This window comes from Pelophylax lessonae (genome assembly GCF_965119305.1).
Source record: "Pelophylax lessonae genome assembly, chromosome: 1".
NCBI classification, from domain to species: Eukaryota; Metazoa; Chordata; class Amphibia; order Anura; family Ranidae; genus Pelophylax; species Pelophylax lessonae.
In genome coordinates, this window is record NC_138768.1 from 204,651,883 (window position 1) to 204,678,503 (window position 26,621).

The following is a 26,621-nucleotide window of genomic DNA, read 5'->3' on the forward strand; positions in this document are numbered from 1 at the left end:
GAGCGCACATGAGTGAAGGTGAATGTACCGTATATACTCGAGTATAAGCCGAGGCCCCTACTTTTACCACAAAAAGATGGGAAAAATGATTGACTCGAGTATAAGCCTAGGGTGAGAATGCAGGGTGGCGGGCATGGTACAGGAGAATGCAGGGTGGCGGGCATGGTACAGGAGAATGCAGGGTGGCAGGCATGGTACAGGAGAATGCAGGGTGGCAGGCATGGTACAGGAGAATGCAGGGTGGCTGGCATGGTACAGGAGAATACAGTGTGGCTGGCATGGTACAGGAGGATGCAGTGTGGCTGGCATGGTACAGGAGGATGCGGGGTTGCGGGCATACTAGTGCGGCTGTGTTTCACTTACCTGTTCCAGAGGCGCCTTCATTTTAAAAATGGCGCCGCCCGGCGCCGACACATCACTGCGCATGCGCCGCTCGGGAAAGCTGGTATAAGTTCGGCTATTCCCGGCCTGTCCCGAGCAGCGGCGCATGCGCGGTGACATGTATTCGCCGGGCGGCGCCATTTTTAAATCTTTAACACGTCGGAGCGGCCGGGAACTTTTTTTTTTTTTTTTGTTGACTCGAGTATAAGCCGAGGGGACGTTATCAGCACAAAAAAAATGTGCTGAAAAACTCGGCTTATACTCGAGTATATACGGTACATAACTTTAACAGGTGGAACTATACAACCCCTTGCACTATATTTTTACAATTATACACCAGTACTTTATGATTATTTATATAGATACCTGCTGCTCAAGTTATTTTAATGGGGTGATGTTCACTATCCTCTGAATTAGGATCCATGAAGGGTCGTAATCCGCAGTTTAGCTGAGCTCCATAAAGAAAGTCTTGCACAACGCTTTTATGAATCCACTCTTGTTTGGTGTCTTATTTGATAAATCTTCCTTGTGTGTTGCATTTACAGTTGATAATAGTAGATGTGTCTGGGTCATAGTAGGTCCTGTGATTTTTATTAGACCAAGATGAATTTAGTTCATGCTACTTATGTTTATATGACGCAAAATGTTCTGTGTGAACTACCGCTGTCACAGTGAAAGTTTGTTTCGTCACAAAGTCATTATGAGAGAGAAACAATGTCTTTCCCATGGGAAAGTCCAAAGAAAGCGTTTTCCGGAAGTCCTCATTTAAATGGACCTTAACGCATCAGGGATCAAAATGACATGGTCGCATGTCTATCCTGTTCATGGAAATTTCTAAAGCTTTTCTTTCTAAACGTGGCATTCCGAGAACCCAAATATTCATCTAAAGCTTCTTTGTAGCAATATTGATGGGGAAAAAAAGGAAGCGTTTTTTTTTTTTTTTTTTTTTTTTTTTCTGAATAATACCCAAAGCCCGCAAGGACTGTGATTAGTCATATGAACATGACATACATTAGAAGCTCGTCTGCTTTAATTCAGCCTATACATTTAAAGCTGAGCTCCAGGAAAATCATTAACCACTTCAATACTGGGCACTTTCACCCCCTTCCTGCCCAGGCCAGTTTGAATGACAATTACATGGTCATGCAACACTGTACCCCAATGACATTTTTATTTTTTGAGACTGATGACTTTCTTTTTGTGGTATTTAAACAGAAATGTTTTTTTTTTTGTTGTTTTTTTTTTTTTTTTCCAAGGCTGTAAATCTTGAAAAATAAAAGTTTTCTTAGTTTCGGTCAAATTTTGCAAATAATTTTTCTTTACTGATGTGCGTTGAGGAGGCACTAATCAGGCTGCACTGATAGGTGGCACTGATGGGGCTTCACTGATAATCAGTGCCCTGATTATCCATGTAAGCCAGCCTTTCTCAACCTTTCCAACACTGAGTAACCCTTAAAAATCAACTTTCAGGTTTCAGGGAACCCCTGATAAAAATCACTAGATCTACAACTCATGATACATTAGTGTGATTGTCAGTGGGAAGAATGCTACTTACACTTGTGGTCATTGTGAAGAATTAACTCCTTCCAGATAGCTAAAATGATCAATGGTGTCAGTGGGAACTTATCTGAGAGGCAGAAATTACTCAATGCCCAAGGAACCCCTAGCAACCTTTATAGGAACCCTAGGGTTCCACGGAACCCTGGTTTAGAAACCCTGGTGTATGCAATGTAGTTGCCGTTTAACGACTCTCCTTCCCTCGCACAGGGACAGCGTGGTAGAAAAGGACTGCTGAGAACCGGCAAGTCTCTTTACATGTGACCAGCTGTGATTGGCCCTTTACTGCCGTCTGTGATCAGCTGTGACCCCGCAGTCAGAGAACGCTGGATGTACGCCGGATGTAGGTTTCTTTGAGGATATCTGTGCACCTTCCCAGAACTGGAAAGCCTGCGTTTGTAGCTATCTTTTGGCTGTAGCATGGGTGGGAAGAGGTTAAATACAAAACTGAAATATTTTTATTAATTATGAACTTTTTTGCCTGCTTAAAGGAGAACTATGGAATCACAAAGCTGGTCTAGGCTCTGCAGAGATCCAAATAATGTCAGGATCCGCCCACATGCCTGACTGGTGGCAGCTGGTTCAGCCTCTCAGCGTGCTGTTGAGAGCCTGAGCCATCCACTCCGAATTAGGGATGCACCTATCCAACTTTTTTTGTCCCGATCCCGATCTTTTGCTTTGTGAAATTGCCGATCCCAATTCCGATCCGGAAGTACTGTTTTGTGAGCTTATAACAAAATAATACTTTCGGATCGGTATCGGCAGATACCTAGGAAATGTCCACATCACACAGCCAGTGATGTGGATACCGAAAGAAAGACGACCCCCCCCCCTCCCTCCCCCCTATAAACAGAAGAAGAATCCCTGCAACTGTAGAATTAGATGAGTAAAAGGTTTTTTTCTCCTATTGAAGTGATTGAGGGAGGTTCAGAAGCCTGGAGAGTAGCGACGCCCGGATCGGCCCGTGGGTCTGCTAAAGTTTACCGATCCAGCTATCTTTCCAGTATCGGAGCCGATATCCGATCCGAATATCGGATCGGTGCATCCCTACTCCGAATCCCTGCACAGCCTGGAATCCAGTGAGCACTGGAAGGGCAGTCGCCGCTCTGTGCTCAGAGTGGGCCAGAGAACAGAGCAATCAGCGGACTTTGATCTCTCTGTTCTCGACTTGGAGCCTGCAGGGGACAGCTGCAACATGGAATTGATGCTTCATCTACATAAGTGAGCCTGTAGGTTGGTTTTGTTGTATCCCATACATCTCTTTTAAAGAGTATGTATAGCCCAACAGTTTTCATAGTTTTGGATAAAAAATGGGAGGTAGGCTTTACTATCCCTGACTTTTTTTTTCTAAGTCCTGTTGGGAAAAATTCTCTTTACGTTCTGTCCTGAAGATGAAATAGAGAATGAAAGTGAAATCTATTCAAAGTGAGGAGAAGAGCCATATAAAGTTGTCAGTGGAGCAATTATCCCCATTGGAAGCTCTAACTTCTTGTTCTAGTAACAACTGTATTTTGGATTTTCTTTCACTTTCTGTCCAGGAGACAAGGGTCACCAGGACAAGCAGAGCGGGTGAATTTACGAAGCATCCTGTGGTGGTAGAGTGGGATACATTCGAGACCTGACACTCCTGGATGTATTGGATGCTAAAGATTATTTAGCCAGACTAATCAGCGGCAAAATATCACTTTAAAGATTTATTTTAGCGAAAGTCGCTTTAAATATTTTTGTAGTTTTTTGACAACCTTGTAACACAGACATACATGACATGTGACAGCACTCAGGCCTACAATTGGCTGCTAGGTCCGGGCACCATTGCAGGGAAGCAGATCACATGTTCCACCATACCTGAAAGTGCCTGGTATTCTCGGCGGGTGCCGGGGAACAAGAATCTAAGGGGAATATAGGGAGTCATATTTTCACTGCATGGGTAAAGGTGGCAGTGTATCTGTATGTCTTTTTTTTTTCTCATTTTTTCTTTATCAACTTTTCTTTATCAAAAAAATAGGAGACCAGAGGTACACGTATTCAATGTGTGTTTTTTTTTTTTTTTTTAATGGTTTCCTATTTTCCAGACCATTAGGACATTTTTATTTTAACAATGAATCTAAAATATGAATATAATATGAGTTGTTCATTTCCCTTGTAATTTTCCACCATCTCATTAGATATCTCCTAGGCATTAGATTACTTGATGTTATGTATTATTGATGTGTAATCCATATGTTCTGGGAACTGGTGTAGTCCAGGTTTTTTTCAGCCCTGGATGAGTCACACATTTTGTCTTTTATTATATTCAGGATTCTTGCAATGATGAGCAGTGTGCAACCTGCAGTAGCGGTTAGCTACTATTCCACACTTATTTTTAATTGCTAAGAACATTCTACATTAAACGAATGTAATAAAAATTCTGGTAGGCGTAGGTTTCAGGGATTTCCATGCCATATTGAACAAATTTAAAATCTGCATTTTAGGGTTTTTATATTATCCTTTTGTGCTTTTTAATAGTAAACATAAAAAGTGTTTGTACCTAACAGAGCTACTTATGCTGTTTACTAAAGCTTTTATCAGTGTTCTATGTGAGTAAAAAAAAAATGGAGGTATTTGATATTCTATGCTTAGAACAGCTTTTTGCTCTGTCATCTGTTCTTTTAGGCTGCATTCACACCTGAACGTAGCGTCTTTGGGCGTTTTTATGAGTGATTTTGGCACATTTTTATGATCAACTTTGGCACGTTTTCTTGCGCGTTTATTCAGCATTTTTGCTCTTGGGCGTTTTTATTATTAGCCAATAGATAATGGCTCATCTGTTTCATCATTTGTTGCTATGTTATTCTTCCACTTCCTGGGTCAGAAAAACTATCCAAGTCGCGTGACAAAACGCGCAAAAGCATATAAAAATGCACAAATAGTGTGTTTCTATGGGAATAAAAACGTGCTAAAAATGCCTAAATCTGCCCAATTTGAGCTACAAAAAAAAGGTCCAGAACTTTTTTGAGCTTCAGGTGTTTGGCTTCAGGTAACTTGGAGTGGAGATGTGAACCATCTGCATAGAGAAGCATTGATTTTTTTTTTTCTACTCCAGCATTTTGTAGCTTCAAGCTACAAAAGGTTCAGGTGTGAATTGGGCCTTAGGGTCAGTTGACACTGGTGTGTTGCTCAACAAATCCACCTTGAACATGTTCATGCATTTGGTTAAGCAAGCTATTCATTCTGAATGGGCACTAACATATTTAAATGGTGCATAACTCAATTTTCCTTTAGATTTACCAAAACCATATAATATGAGGTCAAACCTAAACACTTCATTTGTATTGCATTTGAATGCAATCAGGCAGGCCCTTGCACTACAAAGTTGACGGTAAATCTAAAGGAAATTGAACAAAAATTGTATAATGTATGGCCAGCTTTAAAGTGGTTGTAAAGGCTGAAGGTTTTTACCTTCTGTGTGCTGCTCCCCCCCCCCCCCCCACAGCCTCTTGTAATACCGTACTCACCTGTGCTCCCTCTCGATCCAGCGATGTACATGAGAGCCTCGACTGTCCCAGGACTACCTCACCTCATGGGCTGAGGCTTTCCATCACAGCCAGTGAGCCAATGAGGAGAGAAGGGGGGCGGGGCCGAGCCACAGTTCTATGTGTATTATGGAAACATAGAGCAGGGCTCGGGGGGCGAGCACGCACCAGTGCCCTCATAGCAAGCGGCTTGCTTTTGGGGGCACTGGCCATGGGGAAGGAGCACCATCAGGGGACCCAAGAAGACCACAGAGCAGGTGCGTATAACATGTTTGTTTTCTTGTTTTTTTAAAAAGCTGAACCTTTAGTCTCGATTCACACTAGCGCGACTATTCAGCCTGACAAGTCGCGCTCCCTCGTGGTCCATTGACCGCTACAGGACCCATTCTAATAGGAGCGACACAAGTCGCTCCGACTTAGAAAAAGGGTCCTGTACTACTTTGGGGCGACCTCGGAGCGACTTGCATAGACTTCCATTATGTGAAGTCCCTGCACGTCGCTCTGAAGTCGTGGTGCATGGGAATGCACAGGTCGCCCCCAAAGTAGTACAGAGTCGTGTCGCCTCAGTGTGAACCGACTCTTAATTCCACTTGAAACCTTTTGGGTATATTTAAACCCAAAAAATCTGACATTTAACAAACATTCACTATTAGTGAATCTTCCTGATGTTTTAAATGACAGTGATTCACCACCAAGAAATGTTTAGTGAAAGTCACATTAACTACTTTTACAAATCTATCCTTTTTGTGTTTTGACGATTTTAAATATTTTTTCAGTATGTTAAGCAAGCTACATTGTATAAATCATACTCCACTCCCAGTTCTCTCCTCTTTCACTGGTAAAATCTTCTAACCATTATTGGTCCAATGGTCTACTGTGGTTTGGCAGAAATCAATAACAATAATACCTGCAGACACTGCAAACAGCGGTTACATGCGTAGAATGACGTCTCTGTATAAAAAGTTGAGATTGTTTATAATTTTTGGAAGCCAGCCTAACCGATATGTGAAAAGCCAGGTAAAATACGCAACAGAAATATTCATATCATTCTTGGCTTTTACTGTGCTTATTCATACCTCAAAGCAGACCTGTCATTAAAATTCATAGGAATCAACAGGGAACTGTTTTTTTTTTTTTTTTTTTTTTTCCAGATAGCATATGGGTGTGTTAAAAAAATGATTAGATTTAGCGGTAGAATAAATTCTGGAATAAATAATTTTTCAGAAGCTTGTTTGTGCAGCCAAAAGTTAATACTGTTGTCTGTGACCCAATGGATAGATTCACACATCTATTTGTTCTGTTATGATTATTATGATGGCAAATCCCAAATTTTTATAGTTGGCACCAGAACAAAAATAGAAGGTAAATGTTTTCAATGTGAACTGCTATTCTGGTGACAACTATATAATCCGTGATTTCCTCTCACTTTGGAAAGGTGTGTGTGTGTGTGTGTGTGTGTGTGTGTGTATATATATATATATATATATATATATATATATATATATATATATAAATATATATATATGTGTGTGTGTGTGTGTGTGTGTGTGTGTGTGTGTGTGTATGTATGTATATATATATATATGTGTGTATATATATATATATATATATATATATATATATATATATATATATATATATATATTATATACACACACACGCACACCTTTCCAAAGTGAGAATACTCTAATTTCCTGTTGTGTTTCCAATGCATGAAGTGAAATTTCCCCTTTGGAGCACAGACAGAAAAAAAAAAAAAAAAAAAAAACACCCTAACAGTGGTTTTAACCCTTCTCTATTCTTGTCAAAACTAAAAATATTTCGGTGGAATATGTAGTTTTAAGTCGGGGGGGATTTTTTTTTCCCAAGGGGCCACATGAGAACCTGACACTGTTGTGGTGTGCTGAATCAAAAGGCTTAAGACTTTTTGCCATAATGCATTGTAATAAACCTTCCAGTGTCTGCTCCCCCCCCCCCCCCCATTTCCCCTCCAGTACTTACCTGGCTCCTCTTTCAATCCAGTGCTGTGCCTGGGAGCAGCATTGGTGTGCTCCTTCTGTCTCTCCTCACAGGCACAGAGGCAGCAGTGGGAGCCATTGGCTTCTGCTGCTTTCAATCAAATTCTGTAAAGAGGGAGCTGGGGATGAGGTCAGCGGCGTGTGTCTCAACGGACACACACAGCCTGAGTCTGCACTTCTGCTTCCATAGCAAGCGCTTGCTGTGGGGGCAGGCACAAAGTATGCGGAGCAAAGAGCACCAGCAGGGGGCCCCAGAAGAGTAGGTTTGTGGCCATTCTGTGCAATATTATTGCATAGAGCAGGTGAGTATAACATGTTTATTATTTTAATTTAAAAATGGTTTGCCTTTTAATAATGCTTTAATTCTGGTCAATATTAATTTTATACCTGGGATGGTCCATAAATATATGTAAACATGTAGAAAGCAAAAACCTGACACTAGGAACAACTGCTCATGAAATAGGTCTCCTTCAGATGGGCAGTCAGGGGGCAGTAAAAACAAGCAGCTGTTTTACTGGCCCCCAACCAGCCACCTGAACTGTAAAATCACAGGCAGAATGGGGCTGCTCTTATGTTGCGGCTGCAGCTCTTCTCTTTTTTTGGGCTAAAGATTTGTGTGAGTGGCACAGCTTGTCAAATTCGTCTATTGAATTTAATATCCCAAAACGTTTTATTGTCATAAAATATTAAAGGTTTTTTTTTTTATGTTGCCCTGAAATACACTATAAAAATAAAATTGTTGTGTTTTGTAGAAGAACTTGTTCTAATTGGCCGTGTTCTTCCTAAACCGTGTATTTTTCCCATAAATATCTTTTAAGAGGTTTCTTTCATTTTTTAAAGTGCCATAATACAATTAATAAAGAGAAGCTTCTGTGTTCCGTCAATTCCTCTAAATCATTATATATTCCAAGAAGAGTCAGCAAGGTGGCAGCATGCCTAGTCATGTATCTTACATAAGTATTAGAGATGGCATGTCAGGCTTTCCCTCCTTTTTCTGTAATTTGGGGAAAATTATATCAAGCAATATTTTTATTTATTTTTTGCAAAATAAGCAGCAAGGCTTAAAAGATAAGTTTGAGAATCAGGGTTTTTGCAGGGTTATACTTACCTAGCTGGATGCAGCATTTGTCCCCTGCCGGCTCCAACACTGAGAACGGAGCGATCAAACACCTGAGCAGAGAGCTGGTGACTGTCAGTTACAGCTCTCTGCTCTGACCCCCCCCGTGCTCACTGGAGCACTGGGCTGTGGTGGAGGCAGGAGTGGCTGGCTCAGACTCTCAGCGGCTCGCTGAGACAGGTGCTGGTCCAGGCATATAGGTGGATCCTGACTTTATTGTTGCAATCTTGCTGAGCCTGGACTATCTCTAGTTTAGCCCGCTGTCTTCTAAAAACGGGTCACCGCAGTGCAGAACTAGTTGCACTCCTGTGATCCACAGAAGACGTACGGCCAAATGAGCTTTGGCTGTACTTCTTCTTTAATATGAGCTACAAAAAAATGGCCACCACTATACCGATGAGGATATTTTATCTTCTCACATGGAGCTGCAGCCTGGGGCATACTGGAGGCATCATTAAAGATCAGGGCAGGGATCTGGGGCAGCACAACAAGGGGGGGAAAGGACAGGTAAGGTTTCTGAATGTGTAAAAGAGGAAAGACCGTGTAGAATGTAAGCGGTTATTGAGTAGGGACTTAGGAGGGGAAGAAGAGCAGCAGTATAGAAAGGGGAGGACATTATATGGAGGAGAGGGACACTGTAGGGTGGGCTCTTGAAGAAGGATAAGAGCACTATGGTCGTAATGCAGGAGCAGGACACTGCTTGGGGGGGGGGGGGAGACCAAAAAGGCGCAATATTGAAGGGGCACAAAATTTGAAAAAGAGCGGGTGGGTGAAGGAAGTAGAAAATAGACACAACACAGAAGGAGGTATAACAGTATAAAAAGTAGGTTACAGTCTAAATTTGCATATTGAGTTGAAAAATGGCCTGCACATTATATAATTCACATTGCTACACTGTATATTGGGGTTTATTTACTGAAGGCATATCCACTCCACTCTGCACTGCAAGTGCACTTGGATGTGAACTTGGAAGTACAGTCGCTGTAGATCCGAGGGGGACATGCAAGGAAAATAAAAATAGCATTTTTGCATGCACATAATTGGATGATAGAAATTAGCAGAGCTTCCCCTCATTTCAGATCTTCCCCTTAGATCTACAGCGACTGCACATCCAGGTGCACTTGCAGTGCAGAGTGGATTTGCCTTTAGTAAATAAACCACATAGCGTTGTACATTAAATACTTTTGTAGTGTGCTGTATGTAATATACTTTGCAATGCTGCAGCCATTGCAAAGTATATTACTGTGCTGTACATTATAAGAAAAAGACAAGTAAGTGTCCCCTGCGCTCAAATGTTGCATATGGGCCAGAGAGGCAATGGTTAGATCGTTGGCATCTGAAGTCTTGCTACCCTCTCAGGATGATGGGCATCCACACAAACTGAAAGCAAAAAACAAGAGAAGGGCGCACCAACCTAGTGCAATACCATAAAATATTTATTTGAAAATTGTTAAAACCACATTATGCATTATACTCACAAGAGTAAAAGCAAAAACCAAAAGAGTTCTTTCGGCTGTCCAGAGACCGCAGGACCATGAGCCTTAAGGGTCATACACACTATAAGATTTTCTGAAGACTTTTTCCTTCAGATTTACCTTTTCTATGTAGTGCAAAGGCCTGCCAGATTGCATACAAATTGAAAGTGTTTAGGTTTGACCTCATATTATATGGTTTTGGTAAGTCTAAAGGAAAAAGTCTTCAGAAAATCTTATAGTGTGTATGGCCCATTAGTAATGGCAAGCAAGCTTGAAGGTGTCCATAGGTCTGTCTATAGGGCTAACGCATTACGAGGGTAAACCCTCTTCCTCAGAGCCTCAGATGGCTCCCCCCTCGAAACGCGTTAGCCCTATGGACACCTTCAAGTTCGCCTGTCATTACTAAGGATCATGGTCCTGCAGTCTCTGGACAGCTGAAGGAACTGTTTTTTTGGTTTTTGCTTTTACATAGCGTACTCTTGTGAGTAAAATGCATGATGTGGTTTTAACAATTTTCCAATAAATATTTTATGGTATTGCACTAGGTCAGAGTGTACCTTTCTCTTGCATTTGGCTTTACATTATATGCTTTACTCTGTTGCACTATGCACACATTATATCCTCCACATCCCTTGATCCTGTTCACTGTGTTGTACATGTATAGCTCACACGTCTTTGCTATGTACACACCCTGCTATACTTCTATATTTCACTGTGTACACGGTACACTGCAGGACATATTGTACTTTACACAGCTCCTTGGTATATTGTGTTTACATTTATAGACTTCAAGCTACTACTATTATTATACAGGATTTATATAGCGCCAACCGTTTGCGCAGCGCTTTAAACCATGAGGGCAGACAATACAGTTACAATACAATTCAATACAGGAGGAATCCGAGCGCCCTGCTCATTGGAGCTTACAATCTAGAAGGGAGAGTTAAGTGATACAAAAGGTAATAACTGTGGGGGATAAGCTGATGGAGAAAAGGAAAATACAGTTGTTACTATGCAAGCTTTCACATTGTATTTGACATTTTAGGGCTTGGGGATTGCACCCTGTTCATTAAATGGGCTCACCCTTGCAAGTTAAAACTAGATGAAACTTTGTAATTTGATTACTGCTGACACTTACATATAAGATATGTATGTAAATGCTTCCATCTTCTTCTTTTTTTTTTTTTTTTTTTTTTTTTTTTACAAAGCATGGAGTAACAGGTTTATCTTTATATTTACTGGTCATCTTGATGTGACCTATTTTCTGTTATCAGCCATTTTAGGCCAAAGGAGGCTTATTATATATGTTCTGTCATGTCTGTTTAGTAGACGTTTAATGACCTGTGTCCGTGCCAAGATTAGGTTTAGACCATATTTGGGCAGGATTGAGGTCAAGTTCTCTATTAATCTTTGTGAGTGTGGGCACCTTAGCGGCTGGTGATTTAGGGTCACCCTGGGCTTAATGAATCATTAAGGTCATGTATTCATGCTGCACTGCTTCCTCCTGCAGCTTGGTGTTTGTAGCAAACATTTTAACATTATTTATTATTTTTTTTTTTTTTAGATTATGCATTTTCTTCACTGATTTTGCAATTTTAGCTAATGCTGACTATACACAGTACAACAAGTCACTTTTCAGCTGCAAATTTCCATCAGCACTTCAACATTTTTGGTTTAAACTATACCGCTGCCACTCATTGAAAGTTTTCCATTGGGGAATATAATCGACTTTCGTCTGCTACTGTCCAGTAGGTTTCAGATCCAAATAATTTTGCAGTTAAGAGAACAATCATTACACATAATGGTAATGCAGAGGTATTAAACTTGGGACTTTTAATGGAATATATAAACAATGTTTAGTCTTTAGGTTGGCCTGCAGAACATTTAGACCCCATTCACACTAGCGTGGCTTGTCAGGCGACTTGGTCGCCTGACAAGTCGCAGTGGGTCGCTCGCCATTGAATAATACAGGACCCGTTCTAATAGGAGTGACACAAGTCGCTCCGACTTAGAAAAGGGGTCCTGTACTACTTTGGGGCGACCTGGAGGCGACTTGCATTGACTTCAATGAAATGAAGTCCATGCATGTCGCACCGAGGTCGCCCCAGCAAGTCGCGTCGCCCCTGTCTGAACGGGGTCTTAAAGGAGAAATACCCTTCCTTTTAGCCCCTTTCCTCCGACCAAACCCACCTTTCCTCTCCACATTTGCTTACATTGTTCTGACTGCTATGGTCTCCGGTGTTCATTTAGTTCCAGAGCCATAAGTATAGCCGCCCTAGCCATGTTTGCTCATTACAGCCCCAAAATGAATTGGAAGAAGAAGTGAACTTTGTTTTAAAGTGCACTTATTATAAGCCCAAATTAATTTTCAGTTTAATTGACTAAATGCAATCCAAGGACGAAAAAAACAAAAGGCATGCAAAGTTCACTTTCTTTATAAATCAGCTACTGATTGAGTAGAATAGCCTGTCCCCAGACATTGTGCTGTAGAGAAGCTCCCTTCTTTTCTGTGTGGAAACCTTAATCCCTCTGCAGTGGTCCAGCACATTCTTAGTTAAAGGAAGAGTCCACCCTAACACTAAAACCCCTGCATCTACAGACATCCACGACCTAACACTAACCTATCTAACCCTGTAAAGAAGAAACCGGTATGCCTGCCTTTTTTGAGGCTGAACCAACCCGATCCCATTCTGAGCTCCCAGTCACGGCTTCGCTGTGTAGGCGGTTGCAGAGGACACAGTTGACAACAGAAGCCCCATAGTAAGTCTATGGGTGACGTCACTCCCCATTAATTTCACAGCCGTTGTTGGCTGTGTCCTCTGCCGAGCTTCCACCGCTGGAGACCGGACCGGATCGGCTTCAAAAAAGGTATGTATACTGATTTCTTTACAGGGTTAGATAGGTTATTGTTAGATTGTGGATGTAAAGATTTTAGTGTAAGGGTGGACTTTAGGTCAGAGTTACAGCTCTGCATTCAGAAAAGCTCATACTCCCTGATCAAAGGGATCTAGCTTGGCAGGGTTCATGTTGGACCTTTGGAGAGAGATCACTGCTTCCACACAGAGAGCAAGCGTTCTTTTCTGTAGCACACTGGCAGAGGACAAACTTTTGTATGTAGGCTGTGCCTGTTTTTAGAGAAGCAAACTATCACTTTGCACACCTTTTTGTTTTGTTACAAGATCATTTTTTGTTTTTTTAGATATAGTGGGGAGGGATTAAAACCCCGGTCAGTTTAATTTTTGCTGACTGTGTCCTAAATTTTGTCCTGTAAACTCAAGAAAAAGTTGGAGGAAATCTCTCCAAAGTGAGGATAATGCCAATTTAGATTTACTGGAAGAGGTGCCCAAGTTGGATTTCCTTCCCATTCATTTTCTGCTGAAGCTTAACATTTTAAATTTCACCGCCCTTTCATTCTTGGTGACAGTGGTCACCAAGACATATAGAGAGTTACTCTAACTGGGGCATGAGCAACTGCAAAACCTGGCTGAAATCCTAATTCCTCAACATCTATCCAGAACTAACAAAAAAGATGTAGCTATACTGACTTCTGGGCTAAACCCCAGCCACTCGCTAGCACTTTGTTCTACTACTATTTAATGGTCACTAAATTGCTCTCATTGGATAGGGGAGTAGAAATTGTAAAAGGACCTTCATTACAAATTGAAACTTAATTTAGGGAGGCACAAAGTGGATTTTTTTTAGATGATATAGGTAATATCAGCCATCTTGAGATTAGTTGGCCAGTATCAACGCAGAGGGCATACCCAGTCTGTGCAAGCATCCCCATGCTGACCAATCCTAGTGAAGATATTGATTTTACAGAGCCGATTCATAGACTGTTGTTCCCTAGAGATCAGACCAGAGAAAGGGGTCTGTGCACGCACAGGCGCTGCATTAGTGCCTGTTGATCCTTAAATTGCTATACTAAATTTAAAAAACAGCTGTGTCTGCCAGCTTCTGTCTTGACTGGGACTCTTGGGTACTCTAATGTTAGGGCAGAACTGGTTTCAGAAATTGAGGATACTTAACATATATTATTTGTATGATTATTAATGTTTCTATATCTTTAAAAGGATTTTAATTTTTGTAGATTCTATTTTATTTGCCATCCTAGTTACATGCCAAAAGAAGGGCACAGTAGAGTAGAGAAGAGTACAGTAGAGAACACCTGAATGTGGTTTTAAAATTGTTCTGTCATTAGTTGTTTTTTATCCCATGGGATTTGTTCAGGCGTCTTGTCTTTACGTGGTGTTATGACATAGATACAGTCATGGAAGTTGGGATTAATTACATTTCTTGGCCTCGAAATGATTTGCATAATCTTGCTTTGCTGAGTTTTTATCTTTTCACCAGTACTAGGTAACCTAATATTTGAAAACAAAAACCCCAAACATCTGGAGTTACGTGATAAAGTACACCATTTAAAAACCCAAATCCAAATCTCCTTATATGATTTCCACAGATAAAGAAAAATATGAAAAAAAGTCCAAATATACTGTATAAATATTGTAAAAAATAAGTATAGGCTGGCTACAGCTAGAATGTAAATAGGATATAGATATATAAAGCGTTTTGCGAGCAATAACATTGCTGGCCTTGGTAATGTAAAAAGATCCTATTATATTGAGAGAACTCTATAAACCTACTGCCTTCAGTAAACCTCTCTAGACTAGTCATGTCTCATAGTTTGAGCTGACATGTACCATACTGTACGCTGTAACGATGCCATTCTTTGTAGGGTCTTGATCAACAAAACAATATGGTAGTATGATGTGAGACTTGGAAGTACATTTTATTCATGCTTTATATGTTCTACCTTTTGTCACGTTGGAGTCAGAAGGGAGATGAATGAATATCCTGCAATGAAAAGGGTTCATATGATTGAAATTGCTAATGAAACTTGGGTTGGCAATCCTTTTCAAATGTATTTCTTTCTTTCAGGAACCATTTGAAGATGGTTTTGCTAATGGAGAAGAAGGAACACCAACTGGGGATGCTGTGACCAATCATGTTGCGGATAGTAAAGGAGTGGTGAAATTTGGCTGGATCAAAGGTGTATTGGTGAGTACGTTTGGTGCTGCTGTTTCTCCAAAGCCTCAAATATCCATTTAAATACAAGATATCTGTGTAACTATTGGGATTAAAGACAATAGAGGCCAACCCTTTATACTTTTTAAACATTTATATCTGAAAATGGAGGACATAAACAATAATAATCTATATCCTTATGACTTTTTCTTCACACTTACATATTTTGTCCCACCTCTGTTGCTGCCTGGGTCCCTGTTCCCATGCATCCATTTTAAAATGTGATACTACGCATGTGAGAGATGAAGTGTATGACATCATGCACTTTATCTCGCACTTGCTCAGTACGACACCAATGGCATCTGTTGGGTAAAAAAGTTTCCTGAGATTTTGGAGCATTTTGCATGGCTGCTCGCCAGTCTCAGACATGACTAATTTTGACCACTCCTCCATGCAAAATTCCTGCAGTTGGAAGATGAACGTAAACTGCACAAACCTTTTCATTTCCACCAAAACATTTCAGTGAGATTCAGATAAAAGCTTGGACTAAGCTAATTTCTTCTTTCTCACCCATTCCTCTGTGGATTTGCTAGTGAGATCACTATTTTTGAGTTGAAAGATCCACGTGCAGTTCAAATACAAGACAGATGGCCTCACATTCCCATCTAGCGCACTTTGATAAGGTGCAGGATTCATAGCTGACTTTATGGCTGCAAGCTTTTCAGACCCTGAAGCGGCAGAGCAACTCCTTTTAACATCTGTCCACAGCACATTGTTCAAGGCTTGGTCCTCGCCTATTCAATGACAAACTGTAGGCTTGTTCTAATGTTCTTTTTGGATGGCAAAGGCTTTCTCATGGCACACCTCCCATGTGGTTATGTGTGGTACAGTCTCTTTCTAATTGTAGATAATTAACTTTGACACAATGTTGCAAATGTTACTTGTAGATCCCACAAATAAAGTTTGGGTCTCTTGAAAACTTCTTTTAGCATACCACAGTCAGCTCATGGACTGAATTTGCTGGGTCTGCTAGTCCAGGGTGAATAAATCCAGCAAGCTGTTTGCTCTGGGGGCACTTGGCAGGAGGGAGGGGACCAGGAGCGCTGACCGAGGACCCAAGAAGAGGAGGATCAGACCTGCTCTGTGCAAAACCACTGCACAGAGCAGGTGAGTATAAAATGTTTGTTACTTTAATATAACAAATATAATATTTGTATTGTGTTTTCTGGATTTTTGGTTGATATTCTGTCTCTATCATTTAAAATACACCTATGATAAATATTATAGACCTTTCATTTCTGTGTAAGTGGGCAAACTTACAAAATCTGCAGGGGATCAAATAATAAAGTGGAATTTCACTTAAAGTGAGTAAACCCTTTTTTTTTAACAGTTGTACCTATATTAAGGCTTACCTGTAGGTACTATGGATATCTCCTAAACTTGCACTGTTTAGGAGATATTCACACTGCATGCAGCCAGTGATGTCACCACCTCGTGCTCTGAAGGAACAGCATATCTGTGCTGTCCCTTCAGAGCTCCGTGCCACAGTCCTTGACTCCCGCGTGCATGCATGGGAGTGATGTCTTTGCAGCCTGACCAATCAGACGGCCCAGAGGACACGAACCTGGAAGGAAGACCGGGTGACAGCGCACAGCTGCGATGCATACTAGCACATTATGCAATCGTCTCATGGTGTTTTTTTTTTTTTTCTTTTTTTCCTTAAAAATGCAGTTTACTACCACTTTAAAAAAGGAAGTACCACATATCCTCCTTTTCCCCCTCCTCTATCACTAGTGGAAACTTTTTTTTTTTTCTTCTTCTAGGATCCCTAGGCTAGTGAGTACTTATTTATTAAAAGTCAGCAGCTACAGCATTTGTAGCTGCCTAATTTTTTTTGCCTAGTCAGGAGTAAGGTTCTAGTTCCTTGCTGGGATCTTCGGTCCTGGCAATTTTTTTCTTTTTAATGGATTTTTATATTTTTCCTGTGAGAATCTACAATAAACTGCTGGACTAGGCGATGGGTTGGATATTTTTAAAATCCAGTGGTCACCCCAGTCTGGCCAGTGAGCATGCACAGGCCTCCGCTCCGCACTAGGTCGGCCGCGACATAGCCCCACTAGATGGGGGCTGGCCTGCAAATTAAACATCTCGCGAGGTTGCATACAACCTGGCCTCGCAGTGTCGCAGCATTCCTCCTGGCCGACAACCCCTCATGTTGATGGAGAGGTGGTTCTGTCTGGAGTGGTGCCCACCCTGTTCCTGGTATGATAAGTAGCTTTCCCCCCTAGAGGGTTTTGGGGTGTACATGGGCCCCTCCCTGGGACGGTCGGACTCCCGGTTCTCCTCCTTTCCATGTAGCGTCCCCCCCCCCTCTCTGTGGTCCCTGTGGACACTTCGCTCCTTCATCTGCCTAGCCCCCCCTCCCCCATGGGGTCTCCAATACCACCTTTTCAGGTCGGTCTGGGGTGCTGAGCTGGGGGGCGCACGCCACCGGCGACCGGATGATCGGCTTTTGGGAGGGGGCTGTACCTGATGGGGGCTCATGCCTAGGCCCCCCTTTCTGCTGGTGTCGTGTTGCTGCATTTTCCTTTTAGCCTTGTGTGCTGTAGTTTAAGCGGCCATGTTTGTTTAGCCTCCGTGGTTTCTGATTGCTAATAGCGGTGGCCATGGCTGAAGCATATATAGGCAGTGATTATGGCAGTGGGAGCCCCTCCTTACCCCCTGGATCTTTCTCTTCCTGATCGCCGCTTGTGTGTGCAGATAGCCTGGTGCTGCGGTGTCTGATCTGTGGGTGATGAGTCTGGTGGGGTCCTCTCCCTCTCTGCTAAAGGATCGGTTGATGCTCTGTGCCTGGCAACCTGTGGTGCTGCCAGCACGGTGGGGATGTCCCTAGCAGTGTTTTTACACTTTTTTTTTTTTTTTTGGAAGTCCCCCTTTTTCTTTCACTCATGGAGTGCCTGGAGCACATTTCCCTACCTGATCTCCTCTCAAAGACTGCCGGGCCCTCCGGGTCCAAACAATCCCTTACTGCACTGACAGCGGTCCTGGAGTCTCTGGCGTCCAAGGTGGATTTGGTCCTGGGGAAACAAGCTAGCAAAAATCGTTCCCCGCCTTCACCTGCTTCATCTGTCTCATCAGATCCTGAATATGTTTCACCCTGTTGGGTCCACACACTCTGATTTCTCAGATAGCTAGGAGGATGATTTCTCTGCTCCTTTAGCCACGCATGAAAAGGTGCTGGTGGATGCACTGATTGCATCTGTGCGTGAGACTTTAAAAATGGAGGATGTTTGGAGCTTCCCTGAATGACATTAAGGGTCTCACAGGGGGGGAGGAGTACCACCTTTCTTCTGCAGGCGCTAAACTGCTTGGTGCAGGTGCAGACATTCCAAATGGAGTCCATTCATGCGGTAGTGGCATCCCTGCATCAGGGGGATCTTCTTGCTTCTATCGACATCAAGGATGCTTACCTTCACATTCCAATATGTGGTGTTCACCAACGCTTCCTCCGCTTTGTCATGGGAGAGGAGCATTATCAGTTTGTGGCGTTATCCTCTGGTCTCGCCTCTGCTCCTCGGGTCTTCACGAAAGTGTTAGCACCGGTGCTGGCATTGTTGTGCCGGGGGGGGGGGGGGATGATCGTGGTACTAGGGTACCTGGATGGTCTTCGACTGCTCTGGTGGACAACTTGGAGATTACTCTGCAAACTCTGAAGGAGTTTGGTTGGATTTTGAACCTTCAGAAGTCTGCTCTGGTTTCGGCCACAAATCTGGACTTTGTAGGTCTGACTCTGGACTCGGCCTTAGAGTGTTCCTTCCTCTGGAAAAACTCCAGAAATTGCAGGAAGCAATTCAATTTCTGTTGTCCATCAGACGGTCATCCTGTCGGACTTGCATGCGGGTGCTGGGCCTGATGGTGTCTGCCTTCGAGGCAGTTTCGTTGTCACAGTTCCTCATCAGATCTCTGCAAAGGGATATTCTGGTCAAATGGGACAAGATACCACAGTCTATAGACAATCTGATCCTGCTGAGCCAGGGTACGAGAGAGTCCCTGATCTGGTGGCTTTGTTCTCCAGCACTTAGCCAGGGCAAATCATTCTCCTCCTGTACTGGACGGTGGTCCCCACAGATGCTAGCCTGTCCGGGTGGGGAGGCATCCTCAGAAAAGTTTCTGCTCAGTCCAGACTGCTGAACAATATACTGGAGCTCTGAATGATCAGACTTTGTCTGGATCATTGGACGGATTGTCTTCAGGGGTGTCTGGTGCAAATTCAATTGGACAATGCCATGGCTGTGGCCTTTGTCAATCACCATGGGGGCACAAAAGTGTCCTGGTGGCTCGGGAAGTAGCCGGCATTCTAAGGTGGGCAGAATGTTTAGTTCCAGCCATCTTTGCTGTACACATTCAGAGGGTGAAAAATTGGCAGGTGGATTACCCCAGTCGACAGGTGTTGGACCAGGGGGATTGGTCACTTCATCCGGAGGGGTTTCCTCCGTCTTGGTACGCCGATGTTTCTTTGGAGACTTCCTCTCAGGTAAGATCTGCTGTCCCAAGGGCCAATCTTACAGTGCCTTGAAAAAGTATTTACTCCCTTGACTTTTTACCTATTTTGTTGCATTACAGCCTTAAGTTCAATGTTTTGTTAATCTGAATTTTATGTGATGTATCAGAACACAATAGTCTAAGTTGGTGAAGTGAAAAATACATACATAAAACTATTTTTTAGAAATAGAAAACAGAAAATTGGCATGTGTGTATGTATTCACCCCCTTTGTTATGAAGCTCATAAAAAGCTCTGGTGCAACCAATTACCTTCAGACGTCACAAAATTAGTGAAATGATGTCCACCTGTGTGCAATCTAAGTATCACATGATCTGTCATTACATATACACACCTTTTTTGAAAGGCCCCAGTGGCTGCAACACCTAAGCAAGAGGCACCACTAACCAAACACTGCCATGAAGACCAAGGAACTCTCCAAACAAATAAGGGACAATGTTGTTGAGAGGTACAAGTCAGGGTTAGATTATACAAAAATATCCAAATCTTTGATGATCCCCAGGAGCACCATTAAATCTATGATAACCAAATGGAAAGAACATGGCACAACAGCAAACCTGCCAAGAGACGGCCGCCCGCCAAAACTCAAGAACCAAACAAGTAGGGCATTAATCAGAGCGGCAGCACAGAGATCGAAGATAACCCTGAAGGAGCTGCAGAGTTCCACAGCAGAGTGGAGTATCTGTACATAGGACGACAATAAGTTGTATGCTTCATAGAGTTGGACTTTATGGCAGAGTGGCCAGAAGAAAGCCATTACTTTCAGAAAAAAAGCAAAATGGCACATTTTTGAATTTGCAAAAAGGCATGTGAGGGACTCCCAAAATGTATGGAGAAAGGTGCTCTGGTTTGATGAGACTAAAATTGAACTTTTCGGCCATCAAAGAAAACGCTATGTCTGGCGCAAACCCATCACATCACCCAAAGAACATGGGGGATGTTTTTCAGCAGCCGGGACTGGGAAACTGGTCAGAGTTGAGGGAAAGATGGATGGTGCTAAATACTTGGCTATTCTTGAGCGAAACCTGTACCACTCTGTGCGTGATTTGAGGCTAGGATGGAGGTTCACCTTCCAGCAGGACAATGACCCCAAACACATTGCTAAAGCAACACTTAAATGGTTTAAGGGGAAACGTGTAAAAGTGTTGGAATGGCCTAGTCAAAGCCCAGACCTCAATCCAATAGAAAATCTGTGGTCAGACTTAAAGATTGCTGTTCACAAGTGCAAACCATCCAACTTGAAGGAGCTGGAGCAGTTTTGCAAAGAGAAATGGGCAAACATCCCAGTGGTAAGTAATGTGGCAAGCTCATAGAGACTTATGCAAAGCGAATGAATAGTATGCACATTGAATTATTCTGTAATTTTGTCCTATTTAATGTTTGAAGATGTTTTTTTTTTTTTTTTTTTTTTTTTGGGACCTCAATTTGGTGCTCTCAGTCCTCCAGAAACCTCCTTTTGAAAATTTTAGGGATGTTCTCCTGCTTACGTTATCCCAGAAGGTGGCCTTTTTGGTGGCAATCACTTCTGCGAGCAGGGTGTCGGAGCTGGAGGCATTGTCTTCTTGTTCACCTTACTTGGTGGTTCACAGAGATAAGGTGGTTCTTCGCCCCTGTCCGTCGTTCCTTCCAAAGGTTGTCTCTGATTTTCATTTGAATGAAGACATTGTGTTGCCTTCCCTGTGTCCCAGGCCAAAACATCCTAAGGAAATTGCCTTGCATTTCTTGGATGTGGTTTGGGCAATAAGGGTGTACCTGGCAGCTACATATTCTTTTAGGAAGTCAAACTCACTATTTGTGCTCACGGAGAGACCTCGAAAGGGGTTTTCTGCTTCTGCAGCAACCATTTCCAGATGTATCAGACAGATGGTGTTTCAAGCCTATTCAGTTAAGGGTCGGGTTACTACTTTCCTTGTTACGGCGCACTCTACTAGGGCGCTTGGGGCCTCTTGGGCTTTCTGTCATCAGACATCAGTGATGCAGGTTTGCAAGGCGGCTACCTGGTTGTCTTTTTGCACACCTTTACAAAATTTTATAAAGTGGATGTGTTGGCATCTGCGGATGCTTCATTTGGCTGCCATGTTTTGCAGGCTGCTGTTTAGAGGACCTGATCCTCTTTGAGGGTGTATTGTTTTTTCAGGTTAGCTCCAGTTGTTCTTGGTTGAGCGCTATGTTACCTGGTTGGCTATGGTTTAGCCTTGGGGAATTTTTTTCTGCTGTTCCCACCTCTTTTGTTTAACACTGCTTTGCGACGTCCCAATAGTTAAGAAGTTTAGGAGCTGTGTCTGTCAATGAACGAAAGAGAAAATGCGATTTTTGTCTTACTGTAAAATCCATTTTTCTGATGATCATTGATGGACACAGCACCCACCCATTTGTGGTGTTGGATTTCTTCTGACACTGCTTGTAACAAAACGGAGTGCCTATAGTTGAGAGTGGGAGTATACCCCCTGGGACTGCTAATAGGCGTAGCCAAGCTTTTTTTCTGCCTAGTGTCCTACTCCTGTATAACAAAATGGTTAATAAGATCAGGAGTTGTGTCCGTCAATGAACGTCAGAAAAATGGATTTTACGGTAAGACAAAAATCCAATTTTCCAGGCCGCTCTGGTCTGGTCACTGTGTCAGCCAGCGTGATTGCAGGTGAGAGGAGTGAGCACTCTGAGAGAGGCTAGTAAAGCCTGGAGTGGTGATGTCACCCACAGGCTTACTATGGCCCATGCCTTGTCTGTGCTTTCTCCTCACGCACTGGCTGACACGGGGAGTCGGATCACGTGACCAAACTGGAACAGTTTGAAAATGGATAAATATACAGATCTTTCTTACACCTGTTAATCAGAATAGGTGTTGGGGGGGGGGGGGGGAATTTTTAAAGGATAGCGTCACCTTTTCTAAAAAAAAATCAATAAATGTGCATTCATTATTTTTTTTTTCTTTTACACTGGAGCCTGTAAAGCATTGCTCCTGCCGCTCAGCAGATCGCGGGTACAATGCCAGGATCCTGCAGACTCTCGGTACAATATCTGCCTGTACTGCCAATACAGGCAGGTAGTTACTGAATTTGCGGAAGAATCAATGAACTATGAGGACGCTCACTAGCACCCTCGCAGTTCATTGACAACTATAAGTCATCGGCCGTGGTAAACGATGGTAAGTGTAGTTCATTCATTCACATAACTGTTAATGAATGATGCAGCCATGTTGGCGGAGCCTCAAATTAACACACTGTTTTTCAATTGTAACAGCAAGTGCAGAGAGAGGACCCCCTACCCACTGTCATGAACTTGGCTTTTAAGTTTTCCACTTTAAATCTGAAAATATAATTGGGTAACTTCTGGTATGTGTGCTCAATTTCCAGCTGCCTGCATTTGCAGGTTCCTAATTGTTCTTAATTGCAGTGCCTGGTCATTTCATAAACCAAATTTCAAGATCACAGTAGAATGGTGGCTTGAAATAACTTTGGGCCTCATGTCTTAAAGAAGAGCTCTTCGTTGCCATTAGCTACTGAATTCCAGATGTGATTATACTAGGGCAGGTTGGAAGGTCAAATTTGAGTAGTTGCAATGAACTGAACAGGTTTTTTTTTTTGTAGATACTGCAGTGTTCTGATTAAATCATTGTTTAAAAACCCATCTGTCACTATGATTATACCGACCGAAATCCCATTTAGTTTAATGTTAAAGTCTTCACTAAGCTTTAGTTATATCTATGATGGCCATGTAACTGTTTCAAATATTACCACTTTCTATAGGGTGGGGCACACCTTTTACTTTTTGTGGCTTCTGTGCTCTGTTTGTAGGTACGATGCATGCTGAATATATGGGGCGTGATGTTGTTCATCCGGTTGTCATGGATTGTTGGGCAAGCTGGAATCGGTAGGTCCTTTTTATTTATCCATTTATTTTTTTTAAAGCCTCTTTTTTGTGTTTTATTATATGAAAGATTCTGCCTTCACAAAGCATCACTTCGTCAGTGCAATAAAAAAAAAGTTGGCCTAAATGTAGCCTTAGGTTACCTAAGCCAGCCAAATGTAAAACCCACTTCTGAAATTCCAGACAACCCTGAGTAATATAAAAGTAATTTTTGCGGTGTTGCCAAAAAGGGGGCTTTGATGTATTTCCTGCAAATAGAAAAAAAAGCTTTGTTATATATGACAGATACTTTGTTCAAATGATAGCTGGATCTGTTTTTCTCCTTTGAAGAAATAGGATTTGTGATACAAAAGAAACATGGCCAACGTTGCGTTGTAAAAAAAAAAAAAAAATGAAATCCAAATAAGTAATGATAAGCATCACAAACACACACATACATGGGTTTTCATCCACAAGGACTACAATTACACCTATTTGTTGCATTGGCTCAGAGTAACAGAAGTAAATATCGGCATATCTCACAATACTGCATTTGTCTACACCAGAATGTTACTTCATCTCTTTAGATCACATTTAAATTGATGAAGCAGAGAATAAAGTGATTCGAAAGTCTGCAGGACTTCTCTCTTCACTTCTTGGTCTCACAGAAGACTCGAGCAGCAGCAGGAGCCATAGACCCCTGCTGCTGTCAGTCCAACCCTGTGAGGAGGGAGCGGGGGCGTAGCCAAACCACTTTGTGTGTATGGACGCACACCGCCTGGCTCGGGAGCATGCATGTACGGGTGCCCCCATAGCATACAGCCTGCTATTGGGCACCCGCAGGAAGAAAATATGGGCAGCACTGGCAGGAGACTAGACACTAGAGAAGAGGTAAGGGAACACCCTGTGCAATATTATTGCTCAGAGCAGGTAATTGTAAGCCTTTTTTTTGTTTTTTAATTAAAAAAAAAAAAAAAAAAACATAGCGGTCGCGTCACCTGAAATATCTGTAGAGTGAGTGACCCATAGCAAGTGTGCCCAGATGAGTTTTGAAGCACAGACTATCCACAAGTATGCCTAAACCATTACTTTGTATTTAATTCAGATTGCTGGGTGTCGTCTTGTCGATAGTTTTAAAGAGTTTCATTTGGCTTATGGAGTTTATATCCCACATCTGTAAAAACATTTGTGTTAAGGTGCACTGGGTAAACCTTGTGCATCAGAATGGGAGTCATGGTGTTGCCTGTTAATGCTATCCAGGCATCAGTGGAGAATTTAGGGGGATGTAACGGCATGTTCTTCTTGGATCAGAATGCAGTCTGAATGTCGGCAGACACATCACACCTACGCTACTGGATTTTCTGTGTCGGAGGAATTGTTCATAAAGCTTTTGATGCCTGATATTTATTCAGTTTTGTAACATTGCTGAGGCAGGCATACAAAGTTATCCATTTCTGTCCTCTTAAGCTGGCTTGGTTTGGAATTCTTCTATGACATTAGCAACAAGATGATGGCAGTGTGTAAGAACAACATCTCCTACCACATTCACAGCCTTCTAGATAAAATGTTCAGTTGGGATAAGCCCCCAGAATTTGTATTGCATTGGATCTTTTTTTTTTTCAGATCAATTTCCAGTCCATTTCAGGGTTTGAATTTGCAGTGCATGTGTTGTCTTGTTTCTTCAACTTTCTTTATAACTTTATTTTTTCACAGGTTTAAGTGTTGTAGTCATTGCAATGGCCACAGTGGTGACAACTATTACCGGATTGTCTACTTCAGCCATCGCTACAAACGGGTTTGTAAGAGGAGGTAAATAAACTGCATAAACTTTAAATGTGTCAGTTTTCCAAATGGTTGTTTGATCTGTACTGTCGCTGCATTGCTTTGGCTGATTAAGAAGTATCATCAATGTTCTTGACATCATTTCTTTTTTTTTTTTTTCATACAACAAAACAACATTTTCCTGTAATAGGTGGTTTTGATCCACAGGATGTGTTTTATTATGTTATGTTGCCTGTGTGTGAGTGACTCAGATGCCTGTAGTTATTTCATGCCAATCTCTTCGGGCCTATTAAACAACAACAGCCCCTTTTAGTTGGGACAAACAGGTGTTGCCAGGATTTTTCTGGGAATGGAAATTACATCTTGGTGTTCAAAGGCAATTACAAAAACTGATAGGATGTCAATCAGACACTTTCTTGCCTTTTTTGTACCCCTTTACTTGTATGGAAAGCTAACCTAAGGGTTTGTTCACATTGATGCACAATAAGCACCTATGTGGTATTTGCTCTTGCCCCTTCTCCCTTTGGGGTGAGGGTAGCTAGAGCTATCAGTAGAGTCCTAAGAATAGTGCAGGAATTGTTTATCCATTGATACTGCTCCGCAGTGTAAAATACTGGTTATTTTGTCTTTTGGGGGAACCCAGGGGATTTAGTGGACGTAAAACTACTAGGCTAGTCCTGTGACAAACAAAGACTCCGATACACTAATTCATATTTCCACAAAATACATTTTATGGGAGAAAATGTAAATAAAAAAAATAAAAGGTACCTGGAACCCTAAAGAGCATACTTGCTCCTGCCCTAAAAAAAAAAAAAAAAAAAAGTTGAATACCAGTAAATACCCATCCATTTCAGATTTTCAGATGCTAAACAGAGTACCCAATAGTGTCACTGAATAAAAGCCATATGTAAGGTGACCATTGTTCCTTAACTTTTTCTTTAGCTTTCCTTGACTCTTATGCCCCGTACACACGCAACGATTGTTGGCCGACCGATCGGCCGTCTTTTGTCCAGTGTTGTTATGTTGGTTGAAATGTGCTCTAGACTGCACACACATTTTTTCGGCCAACAACAACCAACTTCAGAAGTGATGTCATGTGCTGGTTTACTTTCCGTGTGTTTTTTCTTCTCTGAGCATGCCCAGTCTTGCTCATCTGATTTTTGTCTGCCCGAAATCTGTACTGACTGACGAACAATCGGCCGTTCTGTTGACGGCCAACAAAAATTTTATAGCATGCACACCAGATTTTGTTCGGCCGAAAAGTTGCAGTCGGTTGTCGGAAGCATCATACTATCAAGCCGACAATCGGCCGATCGGACGTTGGCCGAAAATTCACGGCCAAAA

General features: G+C 42.2%; 1 protein-coding gene across 3 annotated transcripts in view; it reads left to right on the forward strand.

The window, feature by feature from the left end:
• SLC12A2 (solute carrier family 12 member 2) overlaps nucleotides 1–26,621 on the forward strand; it is a 192,835-nt gene that overhangs the window by 58,890 nt on the left and 107,324 nt on the right. For all 3 annotated transcript variants that reach the window (XM_082258914.1, XM_082258915.1, XM_082258913.1), the window contains exons 2-4: nucleotides 15,002–15,121; nucleotides 23,444–23,519; nucleotides 25,209–25,304. In XM_082258914.1, the coding sequence (XP_082115040.1) occupies nucleotides 15,002–15,121; nucleotides 23,444–23,519; nucleotides 25,209–25,304 (292 nt within the window). The remainder of the gene's footprint in view (nucleotides 1–15,001; nucleotides 15,122–23,443; nucleotides 23,520–25,208; nucleotides 25,305–26,621) is intronic.